This window comes from Magnolia sinica, chromosome 18, assembly GCF_029962835.1.
Source record: "Magnolia sinica isolate HGM2019 chromosome 18, MsV1, whole genome shotgun sequence".
In the NCBI taxonomy this organism is placed as follows: Eukaryota; Viridiplantae; Streptophyta; class Magnoliopsida; order Magnoliales; family Magnoliaceae; genus Magnolia; species Magnolia sinica.
Window position 1 is genome coordinate 8,071,867 of NC_080590.1, and position 27,613 is coordinate 8,099,479.

Sequence of the window (27,613 nt, forward strand, 5' to 3'; positions counted from 1 at the left end):
AGGAATAAAAAAGAAGGAAACAAAAAAATACAATCACATCCCCTCTTAATGAATAAGTAAACTGCCAGATAACCTTAATGTGGAAGGGCTCTATATTTTAAACTCAATTATATCTTATTGTGAAACAAATACAACTCATTCACACTTAGGGATTTTAATATCATGTCATGGGCAAAGTTTGGGTACATAACTCATTATAAATAAACCACAAAAGAGAAAATATTTAATAATTAACGCATAACGCACAACGCACAACGTTAGTACTGCTGTTACAAACATAAAACAGAAAAAGACACGGTCATTTTACTTAAAAAAAAAAACCTTTTTCCTTACGAGACCTGAGCCCGCCGCCGGAGGGGCAATCGTGGTAAAGGTAATTCTCATCTCTAAATAATGAAAGAGTAGATGTGAGTTGACGAGCATGTTAGATCTGTACGGTGGATGAGACACCATGGCTTAAACGATGGTGATGAACTCTCACCGGTAGCCTTCTCCTCAAAGTGCAGAAAGTTGGCAGGAGTTGGTAACGAAAGCTATAAACAAGCATCACGTGAATGAGATGGTGAAAGAGCTTGCTTCAAAATGCGAAGAACTTGGCTCGATTGTGAGATATCCAAGCCATTAAATATGTGGGCCCTTCCTTTATAAAATCCATATCCAAAGGTTAATCCGATCATCTTACAAGTACCTCACAATCTCATGTTAAATCTACGCAATTGGTAAGTTTTCCAAACCATCTATTTTATTTCACAACTATGATCTACCTGTTGAGTGCATCATTTCACTCGCGAGGCCTTTCCGATGGATGGACCGGATCGCTAAAAACTATCATAACTGTTAGATGCATGGCGAGGCCTTTCCATAATCTCACTCGCGCGAGGATCATTAAGATTTCTGGTCTTCTCCGTAGAGAATCTCCACTTGCAAATGAAAGAAAAAAATATTCAGCACAGTTTCTTCCGTCAACGGCTCCATTCCCATCTCCAGAGAAACCAGAAGAAGAGCAGAAAAAAGTATTCTAATTTTGCCCTTCTCTTTCTTCTCTATTCCCAACAATGGGCAGAAAACCAAACGAATCGGAAACTAGCCGTTGGGCTTGTCTGCCCTTCCTTTTGACGGGCCTCCTCTCATGCTCTCTTGTCTACATGGGCCTTTCGGTCGTCTTTCGTCAGTCAAATCCAACGTCCGTATCGAGCGTCGGATCGGTGATGCTGTCGATGGGGGAGAAAGGGGTCTCGACGGTAGGCTGGGAGTCGAACGATGAGGATGTGGCGGAGAATTGTTGTCAGGGTATGGAGAATATGGAGCTTTGGGGCGCTGCTGTGAAGTGGGGGACGGATTTCAAGTTCAATTCGTCGCGGGACTGCTGCAAGGCGTGTAAAGAGATGTGTGGCCATGGGGACGGCCCGTGCTTGTGTGATTCGTGGGTCTTTTGCGGTGATAGGGATAGATGTGGTGAGAAGTTTGGGGAGGTGAGTTGGGTTTACTTTCCTTTTTTCCCCCTGAGTTTATTTTATTTGTCAATTAATGGCTGTTTTAATTTTTTTTGATTGATTTGGTGAATTGGGTTTTGCTTATTTGATGTTGGGTTTTAAATTTATTTGGTGAAATTTGAATTTCCTTTCTTAGTAGGATGAATTGCATTTGTGTTTTTTGGTTTGTTTGTTTGATTGATATGTTGAACTTGGTTTGGGTTTGCCGGAACTAGCTGGGATGATGGTACCTGTTGTCTGTAGTTTTGGCATACATCAACGTTAACGTGGTCTGCCTGAATCGTGAGCTCCATTCTGATATTTCATATGATACACACTTTACTTCATTACTTAGTAGATAGGTGTGAATTTTCTTTTCATCATCATAATCATCATCATCAGCATCTTCTTCATCTTCTTTTTTATGGTGAAGCTTTAAATGAAGGTCTATGAGAGTCTACTAGTGCATTTTCCTTTTTTGGGTCTAGCCGTAACGAGAGTGTAGTTGTGACTTTCATAATTTCCATTTTTTGTTTTGAGTGTAAATCTAATAAAATGGGGTAAATGCCGTATTGCTAAAGATCATGAGTGAAATTTGCTCGAGTCTTTGCTTTCGGAGGTATGATCCTCTTGAAGTGTTGGATAATCAATCCACTGGAGCTGTATGATCTGGTATTATGGCTGTGCCTGGCAGCACTCAGTTTCAATAAACGGTGAAGAGATTGGAGGCGTAAATGAATTTGATGAAGAAGAGCTTTAACATGTAGAGGGCCAAGATGCGAGTCATGGACATCAGAGAAGAACGTTCATGCGCTGGCAGATCCACAAAATCTGATTAACACCATGGATCCCAAAATTAGTCAATCTAGAGAGCCAAATGCAGAAGAGGAGACACCCTCCACGGAATAGGAGACCAATGGAATCCATCCACCGATATTTCTAAGAGACAAATCGATTCCTCAACTATAGAGGTGGGAGAAATGATCCAACCACTCATTACTAGGTTGGAATCCTCTCTCTTTGATGGAGAAGACTCTACAAGGTGGGTCTATAGGTGGAAAAATTCTTCAAATTTAATTTGACACCCAAAAGCCAGAAGGTTCCCTTAGCTTCACTCCACCTAGAGAGGGAAGCCTCTGTTGATAGCGATGGCTGGAGGTGGGTTGCAGCACAGTGGCATGAAAGGAGTTCATGGAGGCAGTTTGCACCCGATTGTAACCAAGCATGTATGGGGATCGATCACACCGGGGAGCTTGGCAAGCTCCAACAAACCTCAACCATCTAAGAATATGTAAACCTCTTTGAAATGCTTACGAATCGCTTGGCAAGACTAAAGGAAGACTTCTTTTTAAGTTTCTTTATTAGTGGCCTAAAAGAATAACTGAATCACAACACATGGGTTTTTTAATCCACCACTATGACAGCTGTCATCAATCTTGCATGGCTATGGGAATGACTATTAGACATCTGTCAACAAACACGGTGAACCCTATCCATCCAACTAATACAACTTTCAAACATATGGTCCCTCCCTTAAAAAAATTACCGCCTTCTGAAATCTAGGTGAAGAGGGATAAGGGATTGTGTTACAGCTGTGACAAAAAAGTTTGTTATGGGGCACTGTTGGAAAATGCAACTCTTATGATGGAGATTGGTCGGATGGCAAACCCAAAGAGCAAGCCACAGATGTGGAGGAAGAACCTTAGGAGGTGATGCCACCAGGGATTTCCATGCATGCTACAGAAAGATCTCTATCTACCTAGATGATGCATATTAAGGGGATGATCAAGCGACAACAGGTTACCATCTTGATCAATTTAGGTAGCACCCATAACTTTGTTGATCCAGTCTTTGCCAAGAGGTGAGGTTATCAAGTGTCACAAGAAAAATCTTCGAAGTGATGGTTGTGGATGGGGAAAGGCTAGCAATGTTCACTCCCCAAGTATAGGGTTGTGATGTAAACTCGGTGAGACCGAGGTCGAATCCCAAGGAACTGAAACCTGTACATAATCTGAAACTAAATAGAACTAGAACTAGACTAAGACAAAATCTAAATCGAATAAATTTAAGGAATAATGGTGAAATATTTTTCTAAAATTTAGAGAGATCAGAGGTAGGAAACTAGGGTGCCGAGGATCCACTTGTAGCAATTGGGAAGCTACCTTGCACTGATTCAAGGACACAATTGGAATCAGAGTCCCATCCTATCCAATTGGTAAGAAGAGATTTGTCAGATCTTTGAACTTCTCGTGGATCTAATCATCAATAGATAAGGGTGGTGAAGATTTGCAAGTGATCCCGTCATCTAACCATGCTCAAGAGACTATGGCAAACAACAGCGATTTACCAAACCCACAACCAATCATAGGGGAATTGTGAAAGTTAGGAAGGATTCTGTCACCCAACCATGCCCATGAGACGATGGTGAACAACGGGGTTCCCAAGTGCACAATCTCAATATATGAAAAGGGAATATCTTAAGCTATCGCAGATCCATTGTAATTTTAGTCACAATAAACCATTAAAAACTAAAAGCATACCTTATTAATCAAACTAGAATCCATAAGGTTCAACAAGACTTGAATCAAAACAAAGCAACCATCTTAATTACGCTACAAGCTTCACCTCTTAGCCCTAGCCTCATGCTCAGCAAAACTGAAACAAGAATTAACGAAAGAGGAACAAACTCCCTGCACCCCCCCCCCCCCCCCCCCCTCTGTCTTCACTTCCACGTCCACTAGATCCGGATCCTGGATAAGCCTCCAAGGATCCCCAGATAAGATCTCACGCTCTCTCTCTCTCTCAATTATATAGATGTCCTTAGGTCGGCTCTGAATCGGACTGCATGAGGCGGTCGTTTCCTGCGAAAGTATTTACGTAGGCAGCAAGCGTTAGATTGTTTACGTAGTAACTGAGGCGGCACTAACTCCTCACTTTCCTTTCTTCTTTTCCACAGAACCAACATCCCTTAGGACGTTTTTGGACGGCGTCCATGATGGACCGTTCAGATTGACATCCGATCATCGCTGGTGGGCTAGGACGATTCGAAACGTCCGGTTCTTCTGGACTGCGAAACAGAGCAGCGTAGTTGACGTTGTGATGATGGTGGGTCCCTTTATCGACTTCGACAGAGAAATCCACTCCGTTCATTGTGATCCTCTCGAAAACTTAGTAAGAAATTGCTGATTTCAGATTGGATTCGGTGTGGCCCACAAGATCTTTTGTGCTACCGTTTATCTTGCGTGCAGCTGAGATCTTCACACGTATGCTTGCATGTGGAGAAGGGACACCTAGGCGTGGGTTGTGGCTGCCCTACGGGACGAATGAACGGTTCTGATCATCAGAATACGTGATGGGTGGGGCCCAAAAGCCAAAAATGGCCGGCATGCGTTAGACGCTGTGGCCTTTCTTGATTTGGAAGAAGAGAGTCGGTTAGCTTGCACTGACTGACCTTTTAGGTTCTGGTGCGGTGTGGGAGCACCTACTCTGTACATGTGCATTGCACATGTGGGTCCCCCGGTGATGAATATGAAGGATCCTCTCCGTCCATCTGTCTCATCATCTCATTTAAAGGGTCGAGTCCAAAATTGAAGCATATCCAGATGTCAAGCGGGCCCCACATCAGGTATTAAAGGGCTGATCTGTCCGTTGGGCCACTTCCACAAGGATCCAATGGCTAAAATTTGATGTGTACGGTTAATTTATGGTCCTCGGGCTATATATAAAGTTTCGAGCCGAACAGATAGTTGAAACCCTATGATCTTACATTCTGGACCAATTTTGGGCCACTTGAGCTTCAGTTTCTCGATTTTCTCGGATCTCTGGCATGTAAATCCATCAATCTTGGTCTCTCCCTTGCCTTTGGTGTCATTAGAGCGTTAAATCCATGCTTTTAGCATTTTATTTCAATCCAAGCTCGTAAATACACCTTGCATCACAAACACGATTAAATCGGGCCGTTAAACAATATCATGTTCGTAAATCCAGGCAATAAATGGGGTCTCATATGCAATATTTGACCCTCATTAAGCAACTACAGGTAAATGGTCTAATTTACCCTTGAATATGCAAGGGTTTCGATTTAAGACCAATTATATCTACTTCCACTTGGTGAATGTGATGTAGGGCTGTTAATGGACTGAGCTGGTTCATGGGCTTTTGGTTGGGCAGGTATTTGGGCTGTGTTTGGGCTTAGTTATAAAAGCCTGAACAGTTTTGGGCCAAGCTTAGGCTACCCCAGCCTACCCTGAGCCCATATATCTGTAATACGTATATTATATCCACTATATATATATTAATGATGGGGCTTATGTCTGAGCTCCTCCCAACTGTTCAATTAAGGGCATGTTTGGATACCATAGGAAAAGAGAAAGAGAATGGGAAAGAAAAAGGGTTTCCTTTGATGTGACGCTTCTGAGATGTTTGGATAGCAAAGAAAAGGATGGATTCCACAAGGAATCATTACACTTTACCATTGTTTGAAGTCTTTGCATGGTATGTCAAAATGGTTATTTAATGGCTGCTACATAACAGTAATGGTGGTAATTGTTACATGTGGCGCTTTTTTATTGGACCACGTCAGTGGTTGCAGGCAGTCTGCATCTAGGATGAAGCACCAAGTAGATAAGCACCAAAAGAAAAAGCGTTATGAGGTTGGAGATGTGGTCTACTGTAGTCTTCAACCACAGTGGCTGTTAATAATAATATGAAATTGCAACCCTGATGTTATGGTCCCTGCAAGGTCTTAGAGAGAATTGGGCCAGTTGCTTTTAAGCTAGACTTGCACACAGGTCTAAGATTCACCCAGTGTTCCATGTTTCCGACTTGAAGAAGAAATTGGGTCGCATAGTAGTAGTAGCAACATTGGAATTACTGAATATCACGGAGGGTCAATGCTCTAGATTCAACATTTGGCCATACTCGATTGTTGGATGGTGATGCAAAATAATTGAGCAATGGGTAAAGTTCCGGTACAGTGGGGGTGGGCCAAATGCCTCCAGAGAATGCCATTTGGAAGATTTGGCACAAGCTTCAAGAATGTTTTCTAGATTTCCAACATTAAGGGAGAGATTATTTTTCAAGAGGGGTGGAATGATACTCGGGTTTTTCCTTCTTGTAAATGTGTGTGTATTTTCTTTTCTATGTAAAGCTTTAACGAGGGTTTATGAGAGTCCAGTTGTGTTTCTTCCGTTTTTTGGTTAGCTGTAATGAGAGTCTAGTTGTGATGTTCCTATCTCTCTCTTCTTCTTCTTCTTCTTTTTTTTTTTTTTTGGGTGTGTTGAGTGTAAGTCCAATAAAAGGGTATAGAGCATAAATGAAATTTTCTTGTCTTTGCTTTTGGAGGTTCGATCCCCTTGAAGTGATTGAAGAATTCAATCAGATATGGTCAGAGCCATATCAGAATAGCCTGAAATCCAACTGATTGGATGATCCGAGCTCTCCAATTTCTGATCGTGAAATCCAATAGAAGGAAATGGTAAATGCTCCAAATTCAACAGGCAAAATATGAGGCACAATTGTCTATTTAGAGCGATTTCAAGCAATGCTCCATCAACAATGGGCCATGCAAGTTGGATGGTCCAAGAATAGTGTGCATTCATACCACTTGCATGGTTAAATCATTGGTTGTATGGTAAAATTAGGTCTTGGGATTTCATTGTTATTCTTCCTTTCACCATTACCCTCAGTGCCATACTATTATCGTCACTGTTGCCGTTCTTGTTATTACTGCAAATCTGCTATCGTGCCTACTGCCTAGCAGCTATCCTGTTCACTGCACAAGAAGCAAAATGAAGGGGATTGAGAAGGGTAGAGAGAATTCTGCCGTCAAAGCAAATGAAAAGAAGTGACTTCGTGTGATGAACTCAGATATATGCTTGAGCTTCAGTTTTTTTTTTTTTTTTTTCCTGGTAAATGAATTACCTTCCAGATGAGGGGATGTTCATTCCTAGCATTCCTGTGCGCGCATAGCATAGATACAATATTCTTATTCTTGATTCTATAACTTCATCATTTCAATCTATATTTATGGCATGTTTGGATACGTGGATTTTCTGTTTGGATTCCACGGACAACATAATGACTACCCAAGGGGGTCACTATAGAAATCAGGATTCCAAAAATGGGGTGCCCGTTGGAATAGCAAGTGGAATTCTCAAATTCATTAGACAACAGTCTCCTTGTTTCTTGTGCTGGAGAATACTGAATATGAATAATAGCAATGATAACTGTGTGGAATCCACATCGAAACACCCAACCATCTTTTCAGCGGAAGCAGTTTCTATTTCCGCATGGATTCCGTGTATCCAAACATGCCCTTAAGATCCTTCCCCTCATTCACTGAAGTTGGATTCAGTATCAAGCTTTTTATGCTTACATTTGCTTTGTTTTGGTTTGATGAGCTGGATTGGATGTAACAATGGTGGTTCAAGTGTGTCAACCATGGTAATGAGAAATGCTTGCATGTTATATGTCCGAATTTATCATGAATAGACATCTATTACATGTGAGCCATTTAGTACAATAGGTGATTGTTGTTGTAGAGATTACTACTGATTACTCTAGAATAGTTGGCAAGAATCTGTGAACAACTTTCTGAATGTCAGGTAGTTATGCATTTTAGTTTCTCCATTTAGAGATCTCGTGCACGATTTATTTACCACATTCTCATGGGCATTCCATAGAAATTACTTGGCAAATTGCATTGTATTGAAGTTCCCTTGTCAAATGAGGTGAGGAAGTACCTGCGTGACACTATATTTATATTTAGCTTATACCAATGATCAGATTGGAACTGTTCTTCAACCTTCTCTTATCCTGTAATCATGGCAAGATTTGGTGTCGTGATGAATTGTTTATTTTTTGCAAATTTCTGAACTCCTCTTTTTCTTGTTTTTAGTGCTGGTTAAAGAAACAGAAGGATCCTTTACACCCTGACATTCAAGAATCAGGAGAAAAAGTTATTTGGACTTCTGGGCTTATCTTTGGGAAAGGACAGGTATATCATTATCTTGTAAACACCATATACTTTTCGTCCATAGCTAACTTTATAATGTGGATGTTTCATGTTTATATGTGGTCCATTCTTTACCATTTAGTATCATTGAGCTGCTATTTCTGTTCAAAAAAATCTGAATTCACATTGATATCGTTTAATAATTTAATTGTAGTATGGTAATGCAAGGCTAAAGTTTGTTTGTTTGTTTGTTTTTTTTATTTTTTATTTTTTATTTTTTATTTTTTTATAATTTGACATCCTTTGTAATGTTTCCAGGGGTACACTTGTGTGCACCCATTTACATTTGCATTTACATATGTAATGCTTTACATGGTAAAGTATTTTATTGGGAATCCATTTACATATGTAAGCAGTTTGCCATGTAATCGTTTTACCACGTTTGTGATTTTGGTCCAATTTACATATCTAAGTCACTTTCCCATGCTTGTTTGTGCTAGTGCATAAAGGTATGAAAATCTATTTGTGTTCAAACTATGCCCTGAAAATTGATATAATATGTTTGTACATCCATCATGCAAGCCATCCATCATGTGGGCTCACCTTTGACTGCCCATCCCTCTCAAATAACTTTGATGAGATGCTCCTAGCCATCCGATCAGTTAATTTTTATTTTTATTTTGAAAGGTGACAACTTTATTAATAAAATGCTGGGGCCTAAAAGAATACAAAAGAAGGAAGGAAAAAGCTACAGACAAAACCCAAAGCCGAAAACCCAAGAAATACAAGAAGCCTCTAGACGGAGGCCACAACAGCCCACTCGATGACAAAAGATCTCGCTCTAAGGAGGACTTCCTTAGGAGAACCATTGATGTCCCGAAAGCATCTATTGTTCCTCTCAAACCACACGGCCCACAATCCTGCCAAGAGAGCCAATCGCCATCTCCTAACAGTAACGAAGCCAAAATTCCCTACATGCCATTGCTGAAAGAAATCCTCAATAGAGAATGGAAGAACCCAAGTCACCCCAAAGAGACTGAAGAAGCTATCCCACACCTCGGAGAATGCGCAATGCATGAATAGATGATTTACCAATTCCTCCTCCCGCAAGCACAATGAACATGCATTCACTATAGATAGGCCTCTCTTCCTCAAATTGTCTATTGTGAGAACTTTGTTCCAGCCTACAAGCCAGGCGGGAAAGCCGCCACCTTGGATGGAGCCCCATAAAGACAGGTTTTGACACCAACAAACGGACTTCTTGAAATCTGAGTAGCAAGAGATTTAACTGAGAACTGCTCCCTTTTTAGGATAAAGCTAGCAAACTGAGTTGCCATTCTCCGAGAGAGTCACCCCCGTAAGCTTCTTGAGAAGGACCTCCAACTCTTCCACCTTTCTCCCTTGGAGATCTCTACAATAGAAAGGGGTCCACTGTCCACACATTCCCAGACTGGTTCAATGTGTAGCAATGAGCAATGGTGATGTCTAGATTCACCGCCACTTGGGCTAATCTTGGTTAAGTCTCCGACAATTTTCTCCCTCCTAACCATACATCCTTCCAAAATCTAACCTGAACACTATTTCCCACCATAGAGCCCACCCCACTCATCACCAACTCTTTTGTCGACATAGTGGATCTCCAAGCACTCGGCCCTCTATAAATTGGAATGCGCTTAGGCTACCAACCACCACTTTCAACCCCATATTAATAACTCCTTCCAAAGCCCCCCTCTGATTAGTGGATATTGAATGGACAATTCATATTGATTACAATATGGCCCTTGATACATGATAGTGGAATCCCAGAAAAGGATTCATGTATCTGAACTCAATTAGTTGGGATAAGGCTTAGATGATGATGATGATATTGGTTACGATAGAAAAGGTTTGATCATTGATATAAACCGCCCCATCATATGGGGCCCACCGTTGATTGCCCATTCCTTTGAAATCACTTTGATCGGATGATCCTAACCATCCGATTAGTGATTTGGTGATATGGATGACCCATGTCGGGCATGCTAGAGAGGTCTAAGCATTGATGTGGACTGTCCATCATGTTGGGCCCGCCTTTGATTGCCCATCCCTCTCAAATCACATTGATCTGATTAGCCAAACTGTTGAATTGGTGTTTTGGGTATGGACGGTCCATATTGGGTATACTAGAGAGGTCTAAGAATTGATGTTGATGGTCCATCATGTGGGGCCCAGTCCACCTTTGATTGCCCATCACTCTCAAGTTACTTTGATAGGATGATATAGCCATCCAATTAGTGGTTTGGGAAATGTACAGTCCATATTGAGGTGGTAAAACCAAAGGGGGCAATTTACATAGGAAAGTGTTTCCTCGTGGGGGTACGCATTTAAACATATAAATGAGTAGGTGTGAAAACATGTACACATGTAAATTGGCACAAACAAACATGCACAAATCCAATTTGCATATGTAAATTGGATCTACATATATAAATGGCATGCAAACAAATGCCCCCTAGAATTTTCTGTTGTAACTACTATCCTAGTCCTAGATTTGTCCATTGGCATCCAGCCACTACTATGGTTGGAATTTTTTTGTTTTGTTAGACAGCTATATGAAACTCTAATTTTGGTTTGCAACTCTGTAACAGGCCTTACCACATTGAGTGAAGGCCATCAGAATCATGGACCTATAAATTGATTTATTTAGCTTGATTTTATTTCTTCGGTATGTTCGTGTATGTGGTACAGGGTCTATGGACTATACTTCCCTTTGATTTAGCCCTAGAATTCTTAGCATCACTATTGGAAATATAGGTTATTCTCTTTTTATTTCTTTCATCATGTCATTGTTATGTTTAAGTTTGGCAGTTAAGGAACAACATGTTCATAGGATGAGTATAGCTGAAATGAGGATGTTGAGATGGATGAGTGGCAAGACAAGGATAGGATTAGGAATGAATGCATTGGAAGGAATTTAGGAGTTGCACCAACAGGTAATTAGATGAGGGAAAGTAAACTTAGATGGTTGGTCATGTGCAACGGAGACCAAGAACTGCGCCAGTTAGTTGGAGGGAGTTGGTACAAGTTGAAGGCTCTAAAAGGGCAAGGGGAAGGCCCAAAAGGATTTGGATGGAGTCAGTAAGAAAAGACTTGACCATGTATGGTTTAACTGAAGGTATGGTCCTTGTTATAGTGAATGGCATAACAAGATTTATGTAGCCAACCCCCATTAATTGGGATGAGGCTTAGATGATGCTGATGTAACTGCTTGATCAGGTGTCATTGCTGCTAAATGCTAATAGAATCATGACAACATACACAATCATCATGGTATTGGAGCAAGGATTCTGGACTAGTGGATTTTCAGCCATCTCCTTACTGCGGATGAGTCTCAATTTATTCACAGACTGCTTGTAAAAGTCAAGTTCCTGCCAGCACATACGAGTTCTTGCATATTGTGCATCTGTGCAATCAGATTTCTTACAAATGTATATGTCAATAAAATGTCTTTGGTGAAAAGTAGACACTACAAAATTGAATTTGTATTGCAGCTACATCTTCCAGTCTCCCTAATATCCTGAACCTTTTCTCTGAGCGCTTAACTTAATTATACATATGTGAATCTACCCTTACCATTATAATACTGTCGTCTAGTCCTTGTTTGGAACTGTCGAAACTATTTCCTCTTCCTATTTACTGACATGATCAAATGCCAAATATTAATTACTGGCTGTAAGAGAATGCACTTATTATTATTATTATTATTATTTTTTACTTCACTCAAGGAAGAAAGCATTAGCTGAGTTCTAGTTACTAATGATTCTATTTACTCTTACTTTTACTAAAAACACAAAATGTTGGTTGTGTTTCTGTTTGCTGTACTTTTGAATTCAGTGAATGGTTTTGTGATTGACATTTTTGCCTGCTGTTGTAGGGTATTGTTGGCCTGGAAACAGAATATGGGATTCTTCATATAAAAGTAAGTTATCCTTTTTGAACAGTTTTATATCCTAATGCTCTGGGTATGTCTATGCATAGTATTTGCTTTAATTTGATTGAGAACTCTGCTATAAGGTTTTGAGCAGTTATCTGGCTTACAAAATGCTTGTCATTCTTTGTACGTGCACTCATATTTGGAGACACATTTACACCGATTCTCACTGATAAATGCACTCATCCTTTCTACTTTTGAATAGTAAAAAATTTGTAGTCCTGTGTAATCAAAAGTGGAAAGGATAACTGCAGACAACAATCCCTTTGCGTGTATATATATTTGATGAGTAAATTTGAACTTCGGACCAAACCTACAGCTCAAGGTTGCAAAAGAGTATTCACACGATATAAGCAAGATTGGCCCTCATGCTATTCGAAGGGCAAAATCCGATATGGCTAAATGGGCCTTGCTTCACCTCGTGTGTGTGTGTGCGCGTGCGTGTGTCCACTCTCTTTTCTATAACCTACTGTCTTCCTTATACAATCATCTGATGAGGTATTATCTAAACAGTGCTTCATTGGTCTTTACATTCTGTAGTCCTAAATTGCTGAATAACCTTTGCACCCCCCCCCCCCCCCCTGTCAATAGTGGTTGATCTCATAAGTTCTAGAGGAATTTGAATGAGGCAGGGTTTGGAGTTGTTAGCTTGCTCCTGATCGAACCATCTTTCTTTCATTGTTGTCATCATCATCATCATAATCATAATCTAACCCTTATCCCAAGTAATTGGGGTTGACTACATGAATCCTGTCTGCTGTTCCTTGAATCGTCATTCTTTACTAGGAATTATTTGATTAATTGGTGATGGCTCGTTTTGTTGAATCCCTTCTGTTGTTATTTCTGGAACTTCAATTTTATTTAGGAACTGCGTTCAGCTTAAGTTCTCAATATTACATTTGTAGTTTTTCCTTGAGATCAAGGACGGTGGTCCATTAGATCACATCATGGCTTGCTTATGTGCCTACCCAATACAGCAATACCCATGTAATTGAGGCGTACATATCACAGTTTGTTTGCATCAGTTGCAGCTAGGGTCTTTCTCGACGTGCAGCATAGCTAGCTTAATGCAAGGGCATTTTCACACCGGGCTAGAGTGGGGTCGCTTGTGAGATGCAGGGGCATACTCGGGGTGGGTGCGGCCCACGGAGGAGGTCTCGTGTTCGAGACTCCTCACTGAGGGTGATTGATGCGCATTTCATACCGGACTCGAGTAGGGGAACCCGTGGGATGCGGGGACACACTCGGGGTGGGCAACCCATGTGATTTGGGGCCCACGAGGGGGTTTCGACCGAGATCATAACCCATGAGATGTGGGGCCTGGGCTATGAGATAAAGGGATTAATTCGCCATACTCTAGCAGTTCAAGCTTTTAGAGCAAGTGGTTAATTGTTCTGCATCAAATTGGTATCAGAGCAGGAGGTCTCGTGTTTGAGACTCCTCACTGGGAGCAATTAATGCAGGGGCATTTTCACACCGGGCTCGGGTAAGGTCCCTTGTGGTATGCAGGGGCACACTCGGGGTGGGTGTGGCCCATGGAGGAGGTCTCGTGTTCGAGACTCCTCACCGGGGGTGATTAATTTGCATTTCACACCGAGCTTGAGTGGGGTAGCTCGTGGGATGCGGGGACACACTCGGGGTGGGCGGCTCATGTGATTTGGGGCTCACGAGGGGGGTTTGGCCGAGGTCCTAAAGTAGAGAATGATTTGATGATAATAATGTGAAGAAAAGAGGAGAATATTGAGAGAGAAGGAGGAGAGTTTGGGAGAGATGTTGTGTTAGGCTAGCTTGCCCTAACACATAATGTTTTATTATAATAAAGCATATAGTACACTGCAGGAGAAGAGGAAAGTGTGCACATGCACTTACACTAAAAGGGACTAAAAGGGCCACTAACCACATACACAATACACTAGCATTCGCTATACTCCCCCTCAAGTTGGAGCATAGATGTTGATCATGCCCAACTTGGCATGAACACGATGAAGAGCATCTCGACTTAAAGACGTTATAAGAACATTAGCAAGTTGATCCCTAGATCGAACAAAATGAGTGACAATTTCCTTAGAAGCTACTTTCTCCCGAATAACGTGATAGTCGACCTCAATATGCTTGGTTCGCTTGTGGAAAACTAGGTTACGAGCAATATGGATGGCCGCTTGGTTGTCACAGTGAAGAGGAACAGGATCCGAAGGAGGATAAGCAAGTTCTTCAAGAAGGTTGCGAAGCCACACGAGTTCACACGTCGCATGAGCCATAACAAGATATTCTGCTTCAGCCAAGGACTGGGCAATAACTGGCTGCTTTTTACTCTTCCATGTTATAAGATTACCACCCAGGAAGGTACAGAAGCTGGAGTAGAGTGGCGATCAAAAGTACTACCTGCACAATCAACATCGGAATAGCCAGAAAGATGAAGATAACCATGGGACTGAAAGCGGAGGCCAAGACCCGGGGCTAATTTTAGATACTGAAGTATGCGGTAGACAGCCGTGAGATGAGAAGTACGGGGAGCTTGCATGAATTGGCTAACAACACCCACCGCAAATGAGAGATCTGGACAAGTAATAGTTAGGTAAATAAGCCGGCCTACAAGTTGTCGATACATCTCGGGATCAGTAAGGAGAGCACCATCATCTGGTTGAAGCTTTTGTGAAGTATCCATGGGAGTGGTAGTAGGCTTGCACCCTAATATGCTGGTCTCCATGAGAAGATCGAGCACATATTTTCGTTGTGATAAGACCAATCTGGATGATGAGCGACCTACTTCAATTTCGAGGAAGTAGCAAAGAGGACCAAGATCCTTGATCTCAAACTTGGTCTTCAAAAAATCTTTGACCTCCTCATTCTAGCAGAATCACTACCGGACAGAACAATATCATCCACAGACAATGAGAACCATGATGCCCGTCGATCGATAATATATAAAGAGAGAATAATCGGCATGACTACGAACAAAGCCGAACTCCAAGAGAGCTTGACTAAATTTTTCGAACCATGCACGTGGGGATTGTTTGAGTGTATAAAGAGCCTTCTTCAAAGGGCATACAAGGGCAGGGTTGTGAGAAGCAACAAAGCCAAGAGGTTGATGCATGTAAACTTCCTCTGCAAGGTCCCCATGGAGAAATGCATTCTTAACTTCAAGCTGAAACAAGGGTCGTGATAAATTAACGGCCAAGGAGATCACAACACGAATCGAATTAAGCTTAACCATCGGAGAGAATATCTCGAAGTAATCCACACCATGAGTCTGTGTGTAACCCTTAGCAACAAGACGGGCTTTATAGCGATCAATGGAGCCGTCTAGAAGAAACTTGATCGTATGAACCCACCGATAGCCAACAAGTTTATGGCCTAAAAGGAAGTGACACAAGGTTCCAAGTATGATTCTTCTCAAGAGCAGACATTTCTTCTATCATCGCCTTCGTCCAGTCAGGACTTTGAAAGCATGTGAGAGAGATTGAGGAATAGTCTGTGATGAAAGGGAAACTACAAATGATTAAAAAGATGGTGAAAGATGATCATATGAAACGAAATTACTAATGGGGTGTTGAGTACAAGATCGTGACCTTTTGTGCAAGGCAATGGGAAGATCTAAACTTGAGGTAGGAGAGTCACCTGAGCCAACATCCAAAGTGAGCGGAAGGGTGGATGGCTAAGCATGTGAAGATTTATCTCGACGATGATACACCCGCAGAGGCTTAGGCTCACCCAAATCATCAACAGGATGCTGAATGGAGGGGAGAGGAGTTTTCCCATGATCACTAGTGGAAAGAGGATAAGAGTCATACTCCCCGGATCGGCCTAGAGCTGAGAAAAAAGAAATATAATAAAAAAAGGTTACATCGGCAGAGACATATTTCTTGCGAGTCAATGAGTCAAAACATTTATACCCTTTCTGACTTTGAGTATAACATTTAATTGCCCCGGGGCTAAGTTTATCAGCCAAAACTTGAAGAAAACATGTATAATTAAAAGCTTTAAGTGGTAGAGGAAATGGATTATCATGAGGATACAATATAGTAAATGAAGATTTGTAAGACAGGATCGTGAGGGTATACGATTAATAAGAAAAGTAACAGTTAGAAGAGCATCACCCCAAAAATGTTTAGGTAGATGCATACCAAGCAGAAGGGTGCGAGCAACTTCAAGAAGATGACGATTCTTTCGTTTTGCAATACCATTTTGTTGAGGTGTGCGAGCACACGACGTCCTAGACAAAATACCACGTTCCTGCAAGAAGGACAGAAAGACAGTAGACATGTATCCCCCCCCCATTATCAGAATGGAGGGTTTTGATGGAACATTGAAATTGAGTGCACACTTCATGATAAAACACTTTAAATGCATCAAACACTTCACTTTTAGATTTCAAAAGATAAATCCAAGTCATGCGTGAATAATCATCAATAAAGGTCACAAAATATCTAAATCCAAAAGTGGAGGTAACCGGAGCTGGTACCCAGACATCCGAGTGAACCAAAAGAAAAGGTTGAGATTTCCTACCAGAAGAGCTAGGAGGTTACATAACACGATATTGTTTAGACAATTCACAAATATCACAGCATAACGGTTTAGTGACAAATAAGGAGGGAAACAAAATTTTCAAGCTAACTCTGGATGGGTGGCCTAAGCGACAATGCCACCGAGTCATGGCCTTTCGATCCAGAGAAAGGGTACTAGAAGCGGCAACAGGTGTATCATCGAGAAGATAAATGCCTCCTCGCTCATGTCTCCTACCAATCACTCTCCTCGTCTGTAGGTCCTGAAACAAACAATAAGAAGGGAAGAAGGTAATGAAACAATTTAATGATATAGTAAGAGAGCTAATAGACAATAAGTTTAATGGAAAACGAGGCACATGTAAGACTGAGGACACAGACAATGAAGAAGAAAGAGGGATGGAACCAATCCCAGAGATGGGAGTTTGGGTTCCATCTGCGACTGTGACATACTGAGTGTGAGGAGAAGGAGAATAAGAAGAAAGGAATTGAAATTTACTAGTAATATGGGAGGAAGCTCAAGAGTCTATGACCCAAAAGGTAGGAGATGATAACGCAAGAGGGGCAGTACCTGACTGGGCCGAAGCGACGTGAGATGGCTTAGGAATATCACGAATGTGAAGCCGCATAAGGGCATTATATGCAACCCGAGAAATGATAAGAGACTCCCCTGAAGTAGACTGCTCAACTGTCGGGGTGGAAGACTCTGTCTCAGGAGCAACTGTGGATGCAATAGAAGCAGCGGCACACGTAGGACGACCATGTATTTGCCAACAATAATCAACGGTGTGATTAGTTCCACCGTAATGTGAACAAACGCGGGAACCATCACATTCTTATCCACATCCACCACGACTACGAAGACTATGGCCGCCACGACTGTGATCTCCCTCACGACCTCTACCACGACCACCAAAACCAGAAATGCGCCCTGAACTCAAGGATGGTACCCGAAGACCAGGAGAGGACTGATCGCCAACAAGATGTGCCGAACGTCGGGGGGCACAAATGAATGAGAAGGAAGAGTAGAGACAGTAGCACGCTGACATATAGCATAAACTGTCGTCAATGGGGGAAGAGGATCTTGCATAACAATTTGATCTCAAACATGAAGATAATCAGAATTCAACCCAACTAGGAATTGCATGATACGAGTATCATCTCGTTGCTTATGAGCATGTTCATGATCCTCTTTATATTTGGAAGGAAGCGGTTGATCCAACTCATCCCACATACCCTGAAGCTTCAAATAGTAATCTTTTAACGATCTGGAGTTTTGTTGGAATCGACCAATTTCTTGAATAAGCTGGAATACCTTTGAAAAATTCTGAGATTCCGATAACATATCATGAAGCATATCCCAAATGCCTTTAGCCAAGGTTAAAAACATCACTGAGTGGCCAATCGAGGAATCCATACTATTCAACAACCATGCAATAACTTGATAATTCTCCTTTATCCAAGACTTGTAGGTAACATCTGTAGAGCTTGGGGGATCATATAAAATATATGACAACTTTTCACGGGCTCCTAAAAATACTTTTACAGATTGTGCCTATTGAAGATGGTTGTCACCATTTAACTTAGTGGAGGTAATCTGCAAGGGGTTGGATTCAAGAGACCCTATACCAAGAGAAGAGGGCCCTTTGTCAGCCATAGGAGAGTCCAAGAGAGATAAACCTATGCCAAGAGAGGCCCTACGCCAAGAAGGATTGATTCAAACAACTCTATCTCCCTCAATCCTTCAAGATAATAAGAGATAAACTTCAAACAAATATCAATCATCTAAAATACCATGAAACTCAGTAAAAAAAGGCCCAATTGAGTGAAAAACGGCCCCACCGCACATCCGTTTGAGGTTAAAAACCTCTCAAACATTGATTTTAAGTAAAAAATCCTCCATGGGTAACTTGGGAGGAAGATTTTGGTCCATCTTGAGCAAAGAAACCAAAGAAAAGCTTACCGATTTGAGGTAGATCGAATAAAAACGGAAGATGGGCCTGATTTTCGAATTTCTCTATTTCACCCAAAATACCATGAAAGGAGGTCTAAAAAATTCTAAAAAAATCATGACAAATCTTCTAAAATTAAGATCTATCAAACCCCTAAACTTTTAGCTCAAACGGAGTCTATATGTCCATATAACGCTGACGTCAGCAAGGTGACGTGTCGCCTCTCAATTTGTTGGATGCGGAATGCCTAGATCTATTCTCTGATACCAAGAAGAGAATGATTTAATGATAATAATGTGAAGAAAAGGGGAGAATATTGAGAGAGAAGGAGGAGAGTTTGGGAGAGATGTTGTGTTAGGCTAGCTTGCCCTAATACATAATGTTTTATTATAATAAAGTATATAATACACCATAGGAGAAGAGGAAAGTGTGCACATGCACTTACACTAAAAGGGACTAAACGGGCCACTAACCACATACATAATACACTAGCATTCTCTATACCTAACCCATGAGATGTGGGGCGTAGGCTATGAGATAAAGGGATTAATTCGCCATACTCTAATAGTTCGAGCTTTTAGAGCAAGTGGTTAATTATCCTGCATCATAGCTAGCCCTCATTGCTTTGCCAGCATCCATTTTTTTGCCTTTCTGGTGAATTACCTCACAACATTAGATGCGGTATCCAAGCCATGGGTGGTCGTCTTAGCTCTAGCCTGCAAAACTGTCAGGGATCCAATGTTAGGTGTTACTCTATTTTGGTGGTTCTAGAATTACATATCAGGTATTTGCAGGTGTTCCCCCAACCATGGTGGTGAGTATAGACTTCGGCCGATATGACATGGTTTTAGAGGGTGAGGAGCCGTTTGCCGTCTCATGTTTGGTTTGGTGTGAAATCCAGTTTCAAATTGGTTTCTGTGCATTCCTGAAACATATGGCCCAGCCCGACAACATCTCAGCAACTGAGTTGTTGTTAGCAGCACCCGCTTGCAAAAGGCAATCGGGATGGAAGCGAGGGAACTTCTTCTATTTTAAGAAATTCCATCATTTCCATTTTGTTTAAGTCTTGTGAATGTGGTGTGGCAGTGCTGAGTCATCGTATTGCAGCCCACTTTTCCGGAAGCAAGGGCTTCAAGAGTTTCTCAACCCAGACAACCTGTAAGACATTTTAGCAGTGTTCATGCTAGATTTCACTCCCTATTTTGATACTAACTGGCCAGCTGGCAATTAGTATCAACACAGTCTTCCCTTCTCTTCTTTGGCTCTTGTCCAAAGGAAGATCAGTAAACAACAGATGATACTCATGTCAGCAGAAGATCAAGAAAATGAGTCAAATGAGAAGAGTCAATTCATTATCGGTTGATTTTTAAGATCAATTCAACTGTAAGCTATCCTTGAACTAATTTCGAGGAGTGGCACATGGAACCCACTGGCTTTTCTATGACCATTATAGCTATGTGGCATTTTGCTATGCTGCAATACTGTAGTAACTTATGCTTCAAAAAGGTGAGCTGAACTTTGTGAGTCCTATGAGTGATTCATCGAAAGAATGGGCTAAGGATTTCATGGGTCCATCAAGGGTATTGCCTGCCTTGGAGGGGTCACCTTCAATGCTGTATTCAATTTTCAAAAGTATGCTCTCAGGTTGTTCCATGTCCTCAAGGAGGTGAATTCCGTGGCTAACGGTTTTGCTAATGGTGGGGTCGACTTTTGATCTTTGGTATTGTGGTCATGTTTGTCCTTGATTAGGGAAATAAGAAAGGATCTCCACTTGGGGTTCCTTTTATAATGAGCCTTTCATATGTTTTCACCTTTTGCAAATTTTAATACGGTTTGTTTCTGACTGCATAGGATGTAACAATGCGAATATGGAGTTCAATGAGGTTAATCCATCTACTTTTGTTTGGCATTATGGGGCACCTCCAAAGGTGACCACTTTAGCATGGCTTGTGGGTTGCAATAAGGTGGTCACTTTGGATAATCTTCGGAAAAGAAATGTGATTCTTCCAAATGTTTGTATTATGTGCCTTCAGGTTGAGGAATCAGTGGATCATTTATTCATCCATTGTGCTTTTGCTCAACTAATGTGGGTAAAATTCCTAATTCTCTTTCGAGTGCTGTGGGTGTGGCCAAGATCTATAGGGCAATTGTATACGATGTGGCACGGTGCGGGTACAAGTAGATTGGGTTCAAAAGTTTGGCAGTTATGTCTTCTTGCGGGAATCTGGGCATTATGGCTAGAAAGGAATAATCGGTGCTTCAGGAACTGTGAGGGGCGAGTAGCCGAGGTTTATGATAGGGCTAAATCGTTAGTGGTTGAATGGGTTAAATCTGCTAAGGTTGTCGATCATCGCCTGTTAGTTGGGCTGGGTTGTAATCGCATCTCTCTTCTTTGTATAGTTTATCTTTGTATATCTCGGCTGTGGCTGTTTCTTCTTTAATAAATTTTTACAATGTTAAAATTTATATATATAAAAAAAAGCAATGTGAATATGCACTAAGACAATGGATAAACATTCCCCACACACGGCTCTTTCCTTATGCATACCTTCCTTAGCTAACAGATCCCCTAATTTATTCACCTCTCTAGATGTGTGATTTAAAAAAACCTCAATGGTTTTCTTGTATCTTAATAGAAGTTGTCACCCTTCAAAAAAAAAAGAAGGAAAAAATAAAAGAGAAAAAAAAAAGAAGAAAAAAAAGAAGGAGAAAACCTCAATGGTTGAGTGTCTCAATCTTGTTGGTTATGGAGCACTGCTTCCAAGGTGGCACACAAGAACTAGAGAGCCAAGCTATGGAAGTTGGGAATCTCCTTCCAATGTATGAGGGATATCAAAATTACAGTGTTTGAAGTATTGGCATCACACTATGTATCGCACCCCTGGATACCGAAATATTGAGGGAAACGTTAGGCAATATTTCATGTATTGCGCAATGCATCAGTCTGAGGGAAACATTGGGAAATCACACTCTCTAGCTTGTCCTACTGTCTACCTATAGCTGCCTTAGACACAAGTTCATATTTGGATTTCTACTTGTTTTCTTGCTAATCTTTCTGAAAAACAAAGAGCAAGCTTTTCCTACCTTTAGTGTTCTGGCCGGAATCTGCTTTCTAATTGTAATTTCTCCACCAAATTTGTGTTTTGATGTACACACCCAGAAACAAATCCCTAAAAGAAACGCAATCCTAACTCCACTTCACCTTTATCATTCCTCACAACTCCCACCACTCCAAAGTCCCATAGATTACTCAACTTCTGCTATCCTATGGGAGGACGAGCCTGTGAAACAGCTTTCTTCGAAGAGAATTATTTGCACCGATAACCAGAGTCTAATATCTAGCAAGATCCAACACTGAGACACCCTTGAAGGTTTTTATTGAAGAGGTGCAAATTCATGAATGAGACCTTGATTCTCTCCTTAAACCCAATAAAAAGTGGATGCAAAACAATCAAGACTGCTACCCATATTACATTATTTCCAAATATCCCCCATAATAACCAGGGGAAGCATTCTTGACAAGATCTCTTCCCCCCATGCGGTAAAGGGCTCACCACTTAAGCTTTCGAGACTTTCTCTATTGACTTCAGAAGAAACCAAAATTCATGGTAAGAAATTATCTGCACTTTAAAAAAATAAAAATAAAAATAAAAAAATAAATTCTTTTGGTTGCTTTCCAAATCATTACACAGAACTCACTATAATAATGTTACTGACTGCTCGACACTTTGAGATATCTCCCGTAGATAATTCATCCACCTGAAAATTTTCAATAACTAACAAATTCACATATACTTGGTTTCAATAGTTTAGTGTCAAATACTTTTTTCTTCTTTCTAGATATTTACTGTTACCAAGCAGATAATGTTCTTTTTCTTTGTCTGAATTGATTCATCCAATTATTTTTATGGGTTTTAAACCACTTGATATCTACCAACTTTTCTGATAATTCAAAATCTGTTGCAGCTTCTCCCTGATTGTGCTCCTCGTTCTGTGGCCTACATTACTGAGCTATTGGGGGCACGTCATTGTGCGGGCTGCCAATTTTATCGGGCAGAAGGCCGGGGAAGCTCTTGGGATTCAGAAGGGAAACACATAGCAGATGTAAGATTCCAAGATTCTTCTTGATTTGTCCTTACTTTGCGTCTATCATTTGATTCCATGCTAGCCACGTGTATGATCCTTGCTAAGCTCATATGCGCCTCTACGTGAATAAACAGATGCCAACCTGTGGAGTACATCTGAGCTTTGCATTAGTTGGGCACCGCTGACCAAAATATCATACCAGTCACTCCTTTGGTTGACCACACATGAAGAGAAACAATCGACAGTTTGAAAAGAAGTGCCAATGGTCCACAATCAACGCACACATGTAGCCCACTTGATGAGTTGAACAGCCCAGTTTTGGGACAGGCCATCTGCATGGTGGGGCCCATCTGATGCACAGCTTGTATGTCCTTGTACATGCCAGCTTGTCATGTGTAGCCATGTGAAGACGTGCATGTCAGCATGTAGCTGGGCTTATAGAAACTCATCTTTGCATGGTTATCATTCTCCTTGTAATCTTCTCCATATTATAGCATGAAAAGGTGACTCTGTTCTCCAGCCATCATTTAGAAATAGTAGTATTTGTTTCAGGAGCCATTGTCTACACCATGTATTCAAGTATCTGCAACTCAGACTGACTGATCTGGTCTCAAGTTGGGTCCGCCTAAGGAGGGTGACTCATCCGAGTCAGGCAAATTTAGGGGCAAGATTGGCTGACTCGTCGGGTCGACTCGGGACTTGCCTGAGTCCACTCGTTTTTAAAGCCCCAATGGGTCAAAATAGGTGTAGACTTGGTGGGAGTCAAAATCTAACAACATTCGGCTGACTTGTGAGAGTGTGTGAGTGACTTGGTGACTCATCCGAGTGAAAAACCAGGGCGCATGCTGCAAAGCAAGAAGAAGAGGATGAAGAAAAGCAAAGAAAGGGGATTTTATCTCATACTCTAGCAGCGTATGATGGTTGGTACGCATGCGCTCCAAAATTGTACATGTCGATGCTAATCAACTGTATAAATTGTGGAACTCATAGTCTTTTAGACTCATCCTTAAAATCAGATTGTTTGAGCAATCCTAACCTTTGATTCATGGATACTTGTTTATTAAATTAGGACCATTGGATATTTTCATTTTCAACTGCACAATAGATCTCCTCAAGTTTGGTAGATGAATTTCATAACTAATAAGTTTTCTTTAATATTTTCAATAAATTTTGTAATTATTTAATTAATAATTAGAAACAAAGTGACTCACCTGACTCGCCGTATTGACCCACCTGAGTCCATTTTTGTGGGCCGATTGAGTTGAGTCCGAGTCCCAAGTTTGCCAACCTTGTTTAGGGGGAGCTACTCGTAGTAACGAACCAGATCGGAACCAATGAAGTTTGAATTGACTCGGATGAGTCACATCCGAGTTGGACGAGTCAAGCAATCCATGATCTACACACACTAGGGCTGCCAGCAGTGCCTATTCATTCTACACTTTGTACCATTGCATAACCAAAAGCAGAAATAAAAGGGTGCTGCTATTGGCTCTAAACAATGTTGTCAAAATCGTTATCACATTGCAAATTGTAGTTGGGATTGAATCGCATCGAATTGCAAATCGTTTTGTAAATCGTAAGATTTTTTACAATTTTCTTAAAAATTTAAGAAAAAATATGAAAAATATAGATAAATATGATTTAAAAAATTTTCTTTTTAAAAAACTCATTAGTCTTCTTTTTGTCATCAATGTGCACCAATTAATACCATGTTATGATAGTGTTAAAGGATTCTTATTCCTTTTTCTTTTCTTTTTTTTTTTGTCTTCCAAGAAATTTCCCTTAGAAAAACATTCAAGGACCTTTAATAAGTTATGTTCTTGTTACCTTTCTTGAATATAGAATCATGGTGGAAAAGTGGCCTTTGATTCCATTTTCATTTCTAAACATCATTCCATAATAGTCATCGTGATCATAACCATCCATAAAAACATTATAGGTAAGTCATAGATCAATTTGGTGTTTCGACCAGTTAATAAGTAAGAAATCACAAAAAAAGCTACATGAGTTAATGTTGAAGAGAATATATATCATTTAATCTCTTATAAAGAACAAATAAAATAATTTAACTTTTCTAAACAAATCTTAAAGCCCCCACCAATTTAAAAAACATAAAATGAAAAGCCACGTGAAGCTTAAAATAGAAGAGAACAAGTATAATTTGAATCGTAAATCGAAGGATTCGAATCATAGAATCATAGGATTCATATAAAAAGGGATTCAAGGTTGGGATTCAAATTGTTTTGCTTAAGATTCAACTAAAATCGTATATCGTAAATTGTACGATTTTGACAACACTGGCTGTAAATAGTGATTCCATTTATGGTCTTGATTGGGAGAGACGGTTATCAGGTTGCATCTTATGAAATCCACTAGCTATATATTGGCTTTGTCTGGATTATGGAATCCACTAGCCATATGTTGGTTTTGTTATTTGTTCCAATAAAGACGTAATACGTCTTCTATTTCTTGGTTGCCTGTCAGAAGGAACTGCTATGACAAAGAATACTTCTATTTGCATTCTTTCCATAGATCTTCATATTTTGTGGTGCATTGGAATTTATTATTATTATTTTTTTTTCAAAACTTGAAGAATGGTGGCAATAAAATTTCTGGTGAGAACTGGAACAAGGATCACTTGCACACGTTACAGTCTCTACCATGTGTGTATGTGTTTTTGTGTGAAATAAAATTATGAAAATACAACGGAAATCAAAGTGAACTGTTTAAACAACTTGGTCACAGCATAAGCTGAATCAATTTGTCGAGTCTGGTGAGACTCTAGTGAGCATGGTTTTAAGACTTGGATGAATCTGGTGTGACTCATCCAAGTCAACTCAGACTCGGTTGGACCTGATCCAGTTTTTTTTTTTTCACACACACACACACCCCACACACTCACGCTAGTGGAATTTCACCACCTATGGATACTCGAACCCTTGATCGGGTGTTGAAACTCCTGAGAGTCTACCACCCGAACAAGAGTAAGGATCCAATCCAATTCAATACCATGAGTCGAACCCCTGAGTCACCCCCAACTTTGGATGACTCGCAACTCGACTCAGTGCCAAATGAGTCAGGTCAAGTCCCCGAGTCTTTAAACCATGCTAATGAGTCAAATTGAATCAGGGACGTATATATGATTATGGTGGATGATATGCTATGCATGAGATGGCTGCTTATTCTTTTCTCTAATGTTAGTCTTGTTGGTAGCTATGTTGGTCTTCTATTCCATCTTGTCATGCACGTTTTGTATTTCTTTCTCAAATTCCTCTTGTGAATTTTGTAGGCTCCTTTAGGCCCTCCTTTCGCATTGATTCAAGGAACTCTTGAAGCTCAAGGAGTCACATTCAACCAGATACCGATGGAAGCATGTCCGACCATAAAGAGAGGATCTGTTGCATGGATTGGCTCAGGACCCGAATTCTTTATAAGCCTTGCGAATCATGATGAATGGAAAAGAACATACACCGTTTTCGGGTCTGTCCTGCCGGAAGACATGGAAGTCGCCGAGAAAATTGCGGAGCTCCCCGCCAGTTCAGACGTGTGGAATAACATTAAAGTGTCTGTCTTGGAGAAACCTGTTGGCCTATGGCTCAAAAGAGCAACAAAAAATCACGGGGACCTGAACCTCAAGGCCGATGCAGAATCAGATACCACCGGTTCTTAGTTGCGGATCATGTCTACCAGCCCATCTTTCACTCCTGAGGGCTTGTCACAGTCCTGGTCTTACGTGGGCTTCAATGCATTCGGTTATTCGAGCCTTAGCAACAGAATAAGATGCACTTCTTCAGTCATTGCATGTTTGGCTGCTTGATTCCTGTGTCATCATCTTATGGATCCTCTATGTAATTGGTTGAGGGGTGCCCATGAAAGTTTGTAAAGGAAGAAAGAGAATTCACAAAAGAATTGTGCAGAATCCAATGAAATGGATGTTTGGGGGATGAAACCATTGGCTGTGTGATGATGCAACAGTGACTGAAATTACCTGGGCTGACTTGCTTGGGGTGTGTTTGGATGCATCATCAGCTTGAATTTTGCAGTGCTAGTCTTAAAAAGTTGAAATCACTGAATTGTGATTCTGTAGCATTCTTATTGAGTGCCTTGGGCCCCAAATTGCAGCGTAGTTGCAATTCAAGGCCTACTTTCTAAGGTATGAACTGGGAAACATTTCTCTTTATCTCCTCGTGATTGATTCGAATATTTGCAGTTCAATTTGCTTCTGCATCCAAATGCAGCACTTGGGATTGTGATCTATGACGTTGCCTATACATGGGATGAGTTTTCTTAGGGCTTTCTCAGTTGAGTGCTGAAATGAGGACTGTGGGATGTGCATTTGGTCCCATTCCCTAGCTGAAATTTCTTACTACCTAATTTCACAGGTGTACAGGTTCCCATTACACCTGTGAAATTTGTTTCGTTGAGTGAGATTTTATCAATCATGTTTGGGCAATGAGAGAGACATTCTGAGGAATTTAAAAACTCTATTTAGGTATTGGGAGAGAGAGGGAGAGGGAGGTGTGATGAATTTTGGGTAGGCTTTGTTTTTATAACATTTCAAAATTATGACCGTTTGAGCTGGATCGGAACTTGCTGCAGGAATCCATTTCTAGTCGTTTCACGGCAGCACCCAAACGTGACAAATGGCCCATGGGATTCGATTTCCATAGGAGCTA

General features: G+C 40.8%; 1 protein-coding gene across 1 annotated transcript; it reads left to right on the top strand.

Moving 5' to 3' along the window:
* The first annotated feature begins 931 nt into the window (after nucleotides 1-931).
* Nucleotides 932-27,081, top strand: LOC131232845 (uncharacterized). The gene is made up of 5 exons (XM_058229337.1): nucleotides 932-1,472; nucleotides 8,371-8,469; nucleotides 12,341-12,385; nucleotides 22,818-22,955; nucleotides 26,227-27,081. The coding sequence occupies exons 1-5, from the start codon at nucleotides 1,056-1,058 to the stop codon at nucleotides 26,605-26,607; spliced, it is 1,080 nt and encodes a 359-aa protein (XP_058085320.1). The 5' UTR covers nucleotides 932-1,055; the 3' UTR covers nucleotides 26,608-27,081.
* The last annotated feature ends 532 nt before the right edge of the window (nucleotides 27,082-27,613 follow it).

Bases quoted from the DNA above. Each gene is read 5' to 3' on its own strand.
- LOC131232845 (XM_058229337.1), top strand. From the start codon at position 1,056: ATGGGCAGAAAACCAAACGAATCGGAAACTAGCCGTTGGGCTTGTCTG. The intron at 8,470-12,340 runs GTATATCATTAT...CTGCTGTTGTAG, and splicing joins TTATCTTTGGGAAAGGACAG to GGTATTGTTGGCCTGGAAAC. The intron at 12,386-22,817 runs GTAAGTTATCCT...AATCTGTTGCAG, and splicing joins ATGGGATTCTTCATATAAAA to CTTCTCCCTGATTGTGCTCC.